At 42.2% G+C, this 10,282-nt stretch overlaps 5 protein-coding genes across 8 annotated transcripts; 3 read left to right on the forward strand and 2 right to left on the reverse strand.

Annotated features, from left to right (window-relative positions):
* Positions 1–72: 72 nt before the first annotated feature.
* Positions 73–479, reverse strand: LOC105279083 (histone H2A). The gene has a single exon (XM_011338629.3). It carries the CDS (start codon positions 447–449, stop codon positions 75–77), a length of 375 nt encoding a protein of 124 aa, XP_011336931.1. The 5' UTR covers positions 450–479; the 3' UTR covers positions 73–74.
* A 240-nt stretch (positions 480–719) lies between these two features.
* LOC105279084 (histone H2B) lies at positions 720–1,327 on the forward strand. The gene has a single exon (XM_011338630.3). It carries the CDS (start codon positions 741–743, stop codon positions 1,110–1,112), a length of 372 nt encoding a protein of 123 aa, XP_011336932.1. The 5' UTR covers positions 720–740; the 3' UTR covers positions 1,113–1,327.
* Positions 1,328–1,487: 160 nt separating this feature from the next.
* LOC105279085 (endoplasmic reticulum-Golgi intermediate compartment protein 2) lies at positions 1,488–3,740 on the forward strand. 3 transcript variants are annotated; one of them, XM_026967797.1, is made up of 6 exons: positions 1,488–1,758; positions 1,897–2,070; positions 2,207–2,579; positions 2,682–2,932; positions 3,015–3,275; positions 3,346–3,740. In XM_026967797.1, exons 2-6 carry the CDS (start codon positions 1,968–1,970, stop codon positions 3,534–3,536), a joined length of 1,179 nt encoding a protein of 392 aa, XP_026823598.1. In that variant the 5' UTR covers positions 1,488–1,758; positions 1,897–1,967; the 3' UTR covers positions 3,537–3,740. The 3 variants fall into 3 exon arrangements, with proteins under 3 accessions (XP_026823598.1, XP_026823596.1, XP_026823597.1); XM_026967795.1 differs by having other exon boundaries at positions 1,489–1,829; XM_026967796.1 differs by having other exon boundaries at positions 1,489–1,794.
* A 344-nt stretch (positions 3,741–4,084) lies between these two features.
* Positions 4,085–5,161, reverse strand: LOC105279087 (60S ribosomal protein L18a). The gene is made up of 3 exons (XM_011338632.1): positions 5,057–5,161; positions 4,636–4,815; positions 4,085–4,505 (listed from the first exon to the last, which is right to left on the reverse strand). The coding sequence occupies exons 1-3, from the start codon at positions 5,072–5,074 to the stop codon at positions 4,170–4,172; spliced, it is 534 nt and encodes a 177-aa protein (XP_011336934.1). The 5' UTR covers positions 5,075–5,161; the 3' UTR covers positions 4,085–4,169.
* Positions 5,162–5,409: 248 nt separating this feature from the next.
* Positions 5,410–7,448, forward strand: LOC105279088 (DNA methyltransferase 1-associated protein 1). Of its 2 annotated transcripts, XM_011338633.3 has the most exons (6): positions 5,410–5,628; positions 5,696–6,263; positions 6,344–6,674; positions 6,757–6,898; positions 6,984–7,138; positions 7,225–7,448. In XM_011338633.3, exons 1-6 carry the CDS (start codon positions 5,604–5,606, stop codon positions 7,327–7,329), a joined length of 1,326 nt encoding a protein of 441 aa, XP_011336935.1. In that variant the 5' UTR covers positions 5,410–5,603; the 3' UTR covers positions 7,330–7,448. The 2 variants fall into 2 exon arrangements, with proteins under 2 accessions (XP_011336935.1, XP_019887118.1); XM_020031559.2 differs by having other exon boundaries at positions 5,410–6,263.
* Positions 7,449–10,282: the final 2,834 nt, after the last annotated feature.

A 10,282-nucleotide genomic window follows, 5' to 3' on the forward strand; every position in this document is an offset into this window, starting at 1 on the left:
CGAGATATCCTTCGTATAAAAATGAATTGGTGGCCCTAAAAAGGGCCGTTTTTTTTTATAGCTTTGGTTTATAGTTAAGCTTTCTTTTCAGTCTTCTTGGGCAGTAAAACCGCTTGAATGTTTGGAAGTACACCACCTTGTGCGATGGTAACACCGGAGAGTAGTTTGTTCAACTCCTCATCGTTACGTATCGCCAGTTGCAAATGTCTGGGAATAATTCTGGTTTTCTTGTTATCGCGTGCAGCATTTCCCGCCAACTCCAGTACTTCGGCAGCCAGATATTCCATCACAGCAGCCAGATACACGGGAGCGCCAGCACCAACGCGCTCAGCGTAATTTCCTTTTCGCAAAAGTCGATGGATACGTCCGACCGGAAATTGCAATCCTGCACGGCTAGATCGCGACTTTGCCTTTCCCTTGGATTTACCAGTCTTTCCACGACCAGACATCTCTGCGCTTACGAATAATGCAAGACCGTATATCGAAACGAAACGAGCAGCAGTTCGATTCAGAGTGATTCGCGAGCTCTCTTTTTCCCGTGTTATATACCACGGTAGGGTTCTTCGGGTAGCCACTAGCGTGCCAGGAGCGCTGTAATTGGTTGTCGCGCGACGCGCGATTGGTGCGCTAGCGCCACCATGTGACTGTATATAAGGTCTGGCTTCCTCTGGTCGGCGTCATTTTTCGAAGTACCGTCTAAGCGTTTGCGTATACGGCTCTCTGCGAAGAATTGAAGAATCATGCCACCCAAGGCGAGTGGAAAAGCTGTGAAGAAGGCTGGGAAGGCTCAGAAGAATATCAGCAAGACGGATAAGAAAAAGAAGAGGAAGAGGAAGGAAAGCTATGCCATCTACATCTACAAAGTTCTGAAGCAAGTTCATCCGGATACTGGAATCTCCAGCAAAGCCATGAGCATTATGAACAGCTTTGTCAATGATGTCTTCGAGCGCATCGCAGCCGAGGCATCCCGTTTGGCTCATTACAACAAGAGGTCCACGATCACTTCTCGGGAAATCCAAACTGCTGTCAGGCTTCTGCTTCCCGGAGAATTGGCTAAGCACGCTGTGAGTGAAGGTACCAAAGCCGTCACCAAGTACACCAGCTCCAAGTAAAATGACTCGTCAAAATCAACGGCCCTTATCAGGGCCACAAATTCATTTATGCGTTTGGTATTCTCACGTTCTAAACATTTTTAAGAATAAAATATATATGTATGTCCACGCGTATAAATAAGAAAGTTTAAACTTCTGCAAAATCAACCTGAAAGATGCAAAATCTATTTTTGTACACGGGTAATATAAATAATAAAGCATGAAGAATTTAGATATTTTGGAGAAATTAATTTTATAAAATAGCAAAAAAACTTCCAATATACGTTTTTCTTTTTTGTTATATCTCCGCACTTCCGACATGCAATTCTACTCGAGTTTTATTCACTTATATTCATTTAACATTAGTGTAATACGAGGGTAATATTCGTGTTCACATCGGTGGCTGTAAAATTATATATACTACCTTATATATGTAAGATTCGTACATTGTATGTACACATAGACCTATATACTGCATATTAGCTTGATTCATATTTTTTAATCTATTATTGCGTCTTGTGGCGCCACCGCGTATATAAAATAATCGTAATATTTTATAGCGGTTCTGAGTTTCTAATCTCGTACGAGATTTTACGTCTCGTGCAGATGTGTAAGTGTGTGACACGTCAAGAATGTGACACATACCCACGTGCGGAAAATGCGTCAAGTATTTTGCTTTTTTGTTCAATTATTATTTTAACATGTGCGTAGAATATGGTGATTAATATTGTGCTGAAAGTAAATATCGTTCGCGTACGCTTCTTTTCCTTGGATTTTCTCTAGACACGCTAATCGTTTCTTATAGGTTAACTGTTTGTGGATGCGTATTATGAAATAATTTGAACAGTTATTTGCGCATAAAAATAACGTATAAAAATGCTGAAACGGCGGCACGTTAATGTTAAAACGGTCAAAGAACTGGATGCGTTCCCGAAAGTTCCTGAGCTATACATCGACAAAACTGCAGTTGGAGGAACATGTAAGTTAACGGACGTGGATAAAATGGATGTTTACCATCCTTTTATTACATGTTCTCTCATATGAAAACATATTGATATTCGTATCGTTCAGATCTATATCCACGTTTGCTTACTTTGAACTTCCTTCGGTTTCAGTCTCAATTTTTACCATCCTTATCATTGCATACTTGATAATAGCTGAAACAAGCTACTTCCTTGACAGCAGATTACAATTCAAATTTGAGCCGGACACCGAGATCGATGCAAAGTTACAGATTAACATCGACATAACGGTAGCGATGCCATGCGGTCGCATCGGTGCTGATGTTTTAGATTCTACAAACCAGAACATGATAGGTTATGATTCCTTGACGGAGGAGGATACATGGTGGGAGCTAACGTCAGAGCAGAGAGCACACTTTGAGGCTCTCAAGCACATGAATTCCTATTTAAGAGAGGAATACCATGCCATCCATGAATTGCTGTGGAAATCCAATCAAGTTACGCTTTATGGCGAGATGCCAAAACGGTATAACAGACCATCGGCTTGTAATTCTCCAGTGTTGCATATTGATGATATAATGCAAGTGTAACGTGTTGCATTTACGTGTATCTTTCGTGTATCGATCAGGTCGTACACACCAGACTACCTACCAAACGCTTGTCGCGTTCACGGTAGTCTGAACGTGAACAAAGTAGCGGGCAACTTCCACATAACTGCTGGAAAATCCTTATCTCTGCCACGTGGGCACATACACATCTCGGCATTCATGACCGATCGGGATTACAACTTCACTCACAGGATCAATAAGTTTTCTTTCGGCGGACCTAGCCCAGGAATCGTACATCCACTCGAAGGGGACGAGAAGATCGCCGATAACAGTTAGTAACTCTCGGTTGCAGGATGCTACGAACATGATTACCGTTTCCAAACGAACGAGCGATGTCTTTCTTTCTCTTCCAGATATGATGCTGTATCAGTATTTCGTGGAAGTTGTTCCTACAGATATTCGGACGTTGCTGAGTACGTCCAAGACCTACCAGTACAGTGTCAAGGATCATCAAAGGCCGATTGACCATCACAAGGGGTCTCACGGGATACCAGGGATCTTTTTCAAATATGACATGAGCGCGCTCAAGATCAAAGTCACCCAGGAACGTGATACGATCTTTCAGTTCTTGGTGAAACTCTGCGCCACCGTGGGCGGCATTTTTGTTACGAGCGGTAAATACTTCTGAATATATAGTACATCTTAATTAATATGCGGAAATGACTGCACAATCGAAATTTGCAGGACTGATTAAGAATATCGTACAAAGCTTCTGGTATGTTGCGTATTGCAAGTTCTTGAACAGTGAGAGCAAGTCGGATAATCAAAGGATATCTGTCCCACCGCACTCTACCAACTATCGGTCACCCAATACGATAAACTTGCTCGAAGTCGGAGCGCCTCAAAGTATCGATATCATGCTGAAACCTCGATGAAAGCTATTCGTATTATAATCGTTCACGATGCGAGTGTAAGGAACTCGTGGAAAAAACGTTTACGGACCTAAGTCAGTGTATGAACGTGTGCTTATGCTGTATGTATGTACATTATCCGTGTATCTACAGTATTACAAAAGCGTCATTAAATTTTTTAAACTGATCCTCAATGTCGATTAATAAAATTTTTATTCTTATCTAATGAAGAAAATCACGTAATTTTTAATTCAAAGAGGATATTGTATGTCGCATCATAATTCTATGCACATAATTATCCCCCTTCCTCTCAACCATTTCTATTATTATATCTCTTAATATCGATTTAAGAAATCTCAGCTCTTGTTTATTAGTATTTTATATGAATAGCTCGTACAGTTATAACAGAATTGATAATTATTCTTTCTCATGCGATCTGTTGCTAACAACTAATCAAAGTACAAAATAGTTCAAACTAGAAACGTGTGCAACAAGCTCGAAGCTAGCTAATCCTGACCAGCCGTTGATAACAGATGCGATGATAATTGAGAGGTGATGATGAAAAGAGTTGGTGCCGATCTCACAAATTTACTTAAAGTTCCACCGAGATACATCTGTGCATTCTGATTTGACCTTACAAACGATCGCTGATGACATTTAAAGGAAGTAAGTGCGCGGCTTTCGTACGCTGAACAGCGGCATGCGGTTCCTGTGATGTATTCTCTTCGGCAGCGGGAACTTGATCTTGGAATCGTGGAACTGCTTCACTTGAGGTCTGCGACAGTTCACGGCCTTTACGATCTCCACCTTGATGATCTGTATGGAGTGGGCCCGAGCGCGATGACGGGCACCCATGTCTCTATAGCACTGTGTCACCGCTCCGCTCACCGAGAGATCTCTGTATTCTCTGTACATGTTGTGCGTACCCGATCTAGAATCGTATCTCAGCCAGATGCCAAAGTTCTTTATTTTCAATGGAGTTTTCTCTGGAATCTGGAATATTTTTTTATTGTATCAAATCAGATACGTATAGACAAATCAAAGATAACGTTATTATATTCATCTCTATGACACAACAGTTTGTTTATAATTATGACACTGTGCACTATCATAAGACACATACCGGCTTCAGAGACACAATTTCCCCGGTGGACTTCTTGAACTTCTTCAACTGACGTAAGAAGTACCAGAACCTAGATTTGGCTACTATAGCATCAGGAGCAAATATTCTCATTTTATACAGAGGCGTCGTTTTCTCCTTCTCGGTAGGGAGCTTACGCCCTACCACTTCATATTCTTTCAACTATAAACAATAATAAAAGCATTATAATTATTTCTAGATGCGTTAACTAATATAAATTGAATAGTTATAGTTATAAGAGCACGCTTGCGGATAAAGGTTAGGTTATATTAATCTGGAATTCTATTTAGAATTTTTACATAAATTCTACATAGATATCTACATACAACGCTTTAGAAAGTATTAAATTTTTGGTGCAGAGTTTATAATTAGGTTTTGCATAAAATGTATAAAATTTACTCACGTCACCCTTCGCCTTCATCGTGTCGTGCAACGCGTGCAACGATAAACCGGAAAGAGTTGGCCACCATTTTGTGCGTCGGAAATGGAACCATTAGCTCGAAGATTTTTGAATAAAAGTAATTCAAAGCTACGTAAAAGTTATTTAGTAATTTGTCGAATTTGTCCAATTCATTGCAATATTAGAAATAAATTTTTTTTAAATTTTTATATAAATATCTTTTTTATGAAATAGGAAACTTATAGAAATTCCAGTAAATAAAAATGTCACTAGGTGTATTTGTGAGAACAGAGTCCTATTGGTTCATCTCGATTATGTCCCGTTGGATATCTCACGTTGTATATCGTTTGATGGAAACGGAAACAATGTAAATCGACCATAAACAAATTCCAATATATGCGTGAAGTGAATACAAGCCGCTAATCGTGTTTTGACAATTGTTTAACAATTTGTAAGTGTATAATCAGTTCGATTAATCAATCATCGTACTTTTAGAGACAATATGAAGCCAACGTAACATTAAAGGTATCGATAGAGACTTGCGTAATGTATGTACAGAGCCAACAATGATCAGCGTAAGTACATAACCTCCAAGCAAGTCGGAGTCCGTACGGGAGATATTTTGACCGAGGGAATTCTAAGTCATCAGAATGGCGGATGTACGCGATATTCTGGATATTGAAGTGCCGACTAGCACGGAACTCACAAAGGAGTCAATATTCGGCAACGACAAGAAGAATCGCAAACGGTATGATTACAACAAAGTGCCAAAACGCCCGGAAGGTATGCACCGGGAGGTGTTCGCGCTCCTTTGCAAGGACAACAACGACGTGCCGCCGTTGTTTCCCACCGACACCGCGAAGGGATATAAGCAGGTTCGTGCCAAGCTTGGCATGAAGAAAGTAAGACCTTGGAAGTGGACACCATTCACTAACCCGGCACGCGTGGACGGTGCTGTCTTTCATCACTGGCGACGCGTCGCCGACGCTGGGAAGGAATATCCCTTTGCCAAATTCAATAAGAAAGTTCCTATCCCCACGTACACCAATGCAGAGTACGTCCAGCATTTAGTCATCAATGGCTGGACCCGCGTGGAAACGGATCATCTGTTTGACTTGTGCAGGAGATTCGATCTCAGATTTATCATCATCAAAGACAGGTGGGATTGTGCCAAGTTCCCCATCAGGTCTGTAGAAGATTTAAAAGAGAGGCAAGTACACGAGAGACTTACACTTTACTGATTTAGATATGTTTCCTTGAAAGTGTTTGCAACTATTTTTAAATACATAGGTATTATCAGGTATGCGCCGCGTTGACAAAGGCGAGATCTCATACCGATAAAGTATACACCTTCGATGCCGAGCATGAGAAGCGCAGGAAAGAGCAGCTCAAGAAGCTGTTCGAGCGTACTCCTGAACAAGTGGAGGAGGAGCAGACCCTGCTGGCCGAACTGCGCAAAATTGAACAAAGGAAAAAGGAGAGGGACAGAAAAACGCAGGATTTGCAGAAACTGATAACAGCAGCCGATCATCAGGCAGATCCCAGGAAGAGCGAGAGGAAATCTTCCAAGAAGAGTAGCAGTTCCTCCAGGAACAGGCCAAATAAAACTGATACCTCTCATGTATGCTTGAGGAGATTGCTAGATGCACGTTATAGCACGTTTATATCAAATTTCTTACATGTATTCTGCTTGAAACTTGCAGGCAGTAGAGTCAGCCGGAATCAAATTTCCCGACTTCAAGAATAGCGGTGTTACTCTGCGTTCACAACGAATTAAATTACCGAGCAGTCTTGGTCAGAAAAAAATGAAAGGCATTGAGCAAATGCTGAACGAGTTGCGTTTAGGTAGGAAGGTCTAGTTGATCCTTTTTATTATTGTTGCTTCTAACATCGAGAACTGAGATGGACGTTTCGTTGGTTTTCACCGCAGAATTAAATCCACCACCAACGGAACAAATATGCCAGCAATTTAACGAGCTGCGTAGCGACATAGTTTTACATTACGAACTGAGAAGCGCCTTATCGACATGCGACTACGAGCTGCAATCCTTGAGGCATCAGTATGAAGCACTGGCACCGGGAAAGGTAATTTCGTATAGCGTTTCGGACGGACGCTAATTTGATACGTTAATCTTGAGTTTTATATGTTTTTCATATCTCTTTTCTTTCAGACATTAACGATACCGCCAGCGCTTCTGCCAAAAACAGAACCGGAAGTCAAAGCGGATATCATCGACGTGGTAGGCTCGCCCAGTATGCCTAACATTACTCATTAACTGATAAATAAATATTCATGATTCATGAATATGCATGTTCTGTTGTAATGTATCATATAATGAATCAATGAACGTTTATTATTTTGTATCGTATAAATAAAAAATTATTTATAATGCAACGACATTTACGGCGTGTTGCCATCCTGTTAACATAGAAACTGGTAGAGCGCACGGAGAACACAAGTAGAAGTAACGAAACTACGGGAAGTGACGTAGGCGATTGTAATTACTTATATATCTGTGTATTTTATATTGTCGACAAAAAGTAACAATGTACGGTCAAACCGTATAATTTATCTACAACAATCTACAATAGATTACAATATGTTGTCTTGTCCTTCTTGAGGGCGTAGAGGGGCGTGTGACTTAGGGAGGGAATATAAGATCGGGACGGGACAGAGGGATAGGGCGGCAAGTGTGAAGGGTGGCGGATGGTCGTCGATGCAGGCCTTTCTTCGTTCGTGCTCCGTCACTCGCGATACAGTTGACTTCTTTAATCCCATAATAAATTACCCGGTAGCTCTAGCCGTACTTGGTACGGAATAATGTATGTATCTGCGATATAATAATCGATAAAACCAGCGGTCGCGTTATCCCGCCTGTTACCACGCTGCCGCGTGTCGCGAGGACGTCTCTGATTAAAGTTGAACGCGAGACGAAACGAGCGGGTGGCCGGACAGGACGTACACCATTGACATCCACGCACGTCGGCGAATCGTTCGCGGACGCGCGTGCGACCCTTCTCGTCTTCGCGCGCGCGCGTGCGTGAAGGACACTCGGATCCTCGACTGGTCGTCCTCGGCGACACGATCAGCTTCTTCATGATCGACGGTCGCATACCGGTCCATTCTCGTCGCAGAGACTCGTCCCTTTCCAGGGATGATTTCGAAGCAGCGGCTAACTGTTAAATCGTATCGCGCGTCCAAAATCGAAATTACTTTATTATGGCTGCGGGCTACAACAACACGTTTTGAGACCTTATAAAAATTTACATATCAGTGACACGCATTTCTCTCTCTCTCTCTCTCTCTCACACACACACACACACTCTCTCTCTCTCTCTCTCTCTCTTTCTCCCTCTATGTCATTCTAGCTTATCTACTAAATAGTAAACGCTATAAGTTTTAAATGCGTATGTAACATCTCATTGCCGTAGGCAATCTCTCTTATGTACGTCCGCGTACGGTGTGTTCTGCGTACAGAATTTCCGAAATTGTCTCTTATCAAGATCAGAGGGATACCACTCAAGAGTTAGAGAGCTGCCTCGCGCGGAGCGTGTCGCGCAGCGATTGACAAGTATTTTTTGATCGAACACGGCGGCGCGACCGTTCTGAAGAGGAATGCCGCTGTCTCGATTTCTCCTACGTGTCATTCGATTACCGGAAACGAGAGACAGACTCAACGACAAAGCTTATATTTTCACGGTGCACGGAACTTAAAGAAACAACGATGCTACAACGGAGAGGAATACAACGGTCGCCTCCTAGGAACGTTTCGCACGCTGGACAATATCAAGTAATCGTGAAGCGAGCGATCGCGAACGTACTTGTCCGAAAATAAAATCGTCGACCTCTCGGTTCCATCTCGGTAAGTAACGATTCCTGTCCCGCAGGCATTTAATTAAACGCAACAAAACACCCTCCACTCATCGCGCGATGCCGTTACCGTAATATCCTTCTCTTGCCCGCTCTCGCGCGTGCGATGTCAAGTATGCATTAATTAATACATTCCCTATGTACAATATAGATGGGGGGTGGAAGCGCTCTTTCAGCATTTCATCCCCTTCTCCGCAACAAGAGGCAAGTGCAAGATCGACGTGCGAAGACTGGTACACTCGGATGATCGTCCCGATCTGGCTTACTCGCGCCACCGATTCATCATTGAGCATCCGTTCTCCGACACTACCAAGCTTTCGATCATCGAGCAAGCAATATGCCGCAGTACAAGAATGGACAGCGACGCTGTCGCAATCACGTAGCATATAAACGATACTAATCACTCGCAATACGTGCACGCGAAAAATAGAGCGCTGTGCGTGATGAATCCATTGCGATATTTTTTTTCGGTTTTCTCCCTTACTTGGGCCTGCGATCTAATTGCAAATTGTAATTAGATGATTGCAACTATTTAGGTAGGAGTACGTCGGGGTGTAATCAAAAGAATTAGCGCTCATTTATTTCTTCTTTTTTTGTCGGCTTTATGTATCTCTTAATCGGAGAACGTTATCGCGCGTAACGCTCGCATGCTCCTAAATAGCTGAGAAAAGTATTGGTAGTTAGTTACTTTAAGTCCTCGTAACATTTATACTCTGAAGTTACTTTTTCTCTGTATACTTGTATAATCATAACGACGCTCGTAACAACAACAACAACGGTGAGAATCATTGTAACGCAGTTGAAAAGAGAAATCTGCTGACGAAACGCGATAGAAGAGCGGTAACGCTTGATACTGACTTTATAATAGTATATCGAGGGTTACATAAGCCTCATAAGAGGACCGATTCTTTTTACGACTTTAGCAGACGTTATTTTTTTACGAGCTAACAAAAGTATTACTGAGTAAGTGTGCTCGCACTCTGATCATCATCGAGTCGTCTCGTGAGTCGCGTTAAAACTTAGGAATTATACCGCGAGCAGAGTATTCGCGCCTGTCAGGATTAACGTCGGTGAAAGTATCTGCATTGCAAGTATCATTTAATTCGAGCGAGACAAGTATAAGGGCTCGATCGTTCATCAATGTATGTATTATCTCATCGGATATAGCATGGGATAGATAGAATGTCAACTTGTCACTTAATTATTGTCGACTGCGTACTCAACAAATTACTCGCGAATTAAAGTGACGTCATTGAGGAATGAGGAGCGCCGGCTACAAATCGGCGTGAATTCGACTTTGAAGCGAGATCCCTCGGGAGCTCCGACGAGTCGTCTGCATGCGATTATTTTTTAAGTTT

This window comes from Ooceraea biroi, chromosome 2 (assembly GCF_003672135.1).
Source record: "Ooceraea biroi isolate clonal line C1 chromosome 2, Obir_v5.4, whole genome shotgun sequence".
Classification (NCBI taxonomy): domain Eukaryota; kingdom Metazoa; phylum Arthropoda; class Insecta; order Hymenoptera; family Formicidae; genus Ooceraea; species Ooceraea biroi.

What these genes read in the sequence shown, in the direction of transcription:
- LOC105279083 (XM_011338629.3), bottom strand. Translation starts at nt 449, where the DNA reads ATGTCTGGTCGTGGAAAGACTGGTAAATCCAAGGGAAAGGCAAAGTCG.
- LOC105279084 (XM_011338630.3), top strand. Translation starts at nt 741, where the DNA reads ATGCCACCCAAGGCGAGTGGAAAAGCTGTGAAGAAGGCTGGGAAGGCT.
- LOC105279085 (XM_026967797.1), top strand. Translation starts at nt 1,968, where the DNA reads ATGCTGAAACGGCGGCACGTTAATGTTAAAACGGTCAAAGAACTGGAT. An exon ending in AACTGCAGTTGGAGGAACAT is followed by an intron (nt 2,071 to 2,206) that starts GTAAGTTAACGG and finishes CTTCGGTTTCAG; the next exon opens with TCTCAATTTTTACCATCCTT. An exon ending in CGGCATTTTTGTTACGAGCG is followed by an intron (nt 3,276 to 3,345) that starts GTAAATACTTCT and finishes CGAAATTTGCAG; the next exon opens with GACTGATTAAGAATATCGTA.
- LOC105279087 (XM_011338632.1), bottom strand. An exon ending in AAATTGTGTCTCTGAAGCCG is followed by an intron (nt 4,506 to 4,635) that starts GTATGTGTCTTA and finishes AAAATATTCCAG; the next exon opens with ATTCCAGAGAAAACTCCATT.
- LOC105279088 (XM_011338633.3), top strand. Translation starts at nt 5,604, where the DNA reads ATGTACAGAGCCAACAATGATCAGC. An exon ending in GTAGAAGATTTAAAAGAGAG is followed by an intron (nt 6,264 to 6,343) that starts GCAAGTACACGA and finishes TTAAATACATAG; the next exon opens with GTATTATCAGGTATGCGCCG. An exon ending in ATAAAACTGATACCTCTCAT is followed by an intron (nt 6,675 to 6,756) that starts GTATGCTTGAGG and finishes TGAAACTTGCAG; the next exon opens with GCAGTAGAGTCAGCCGGAAT.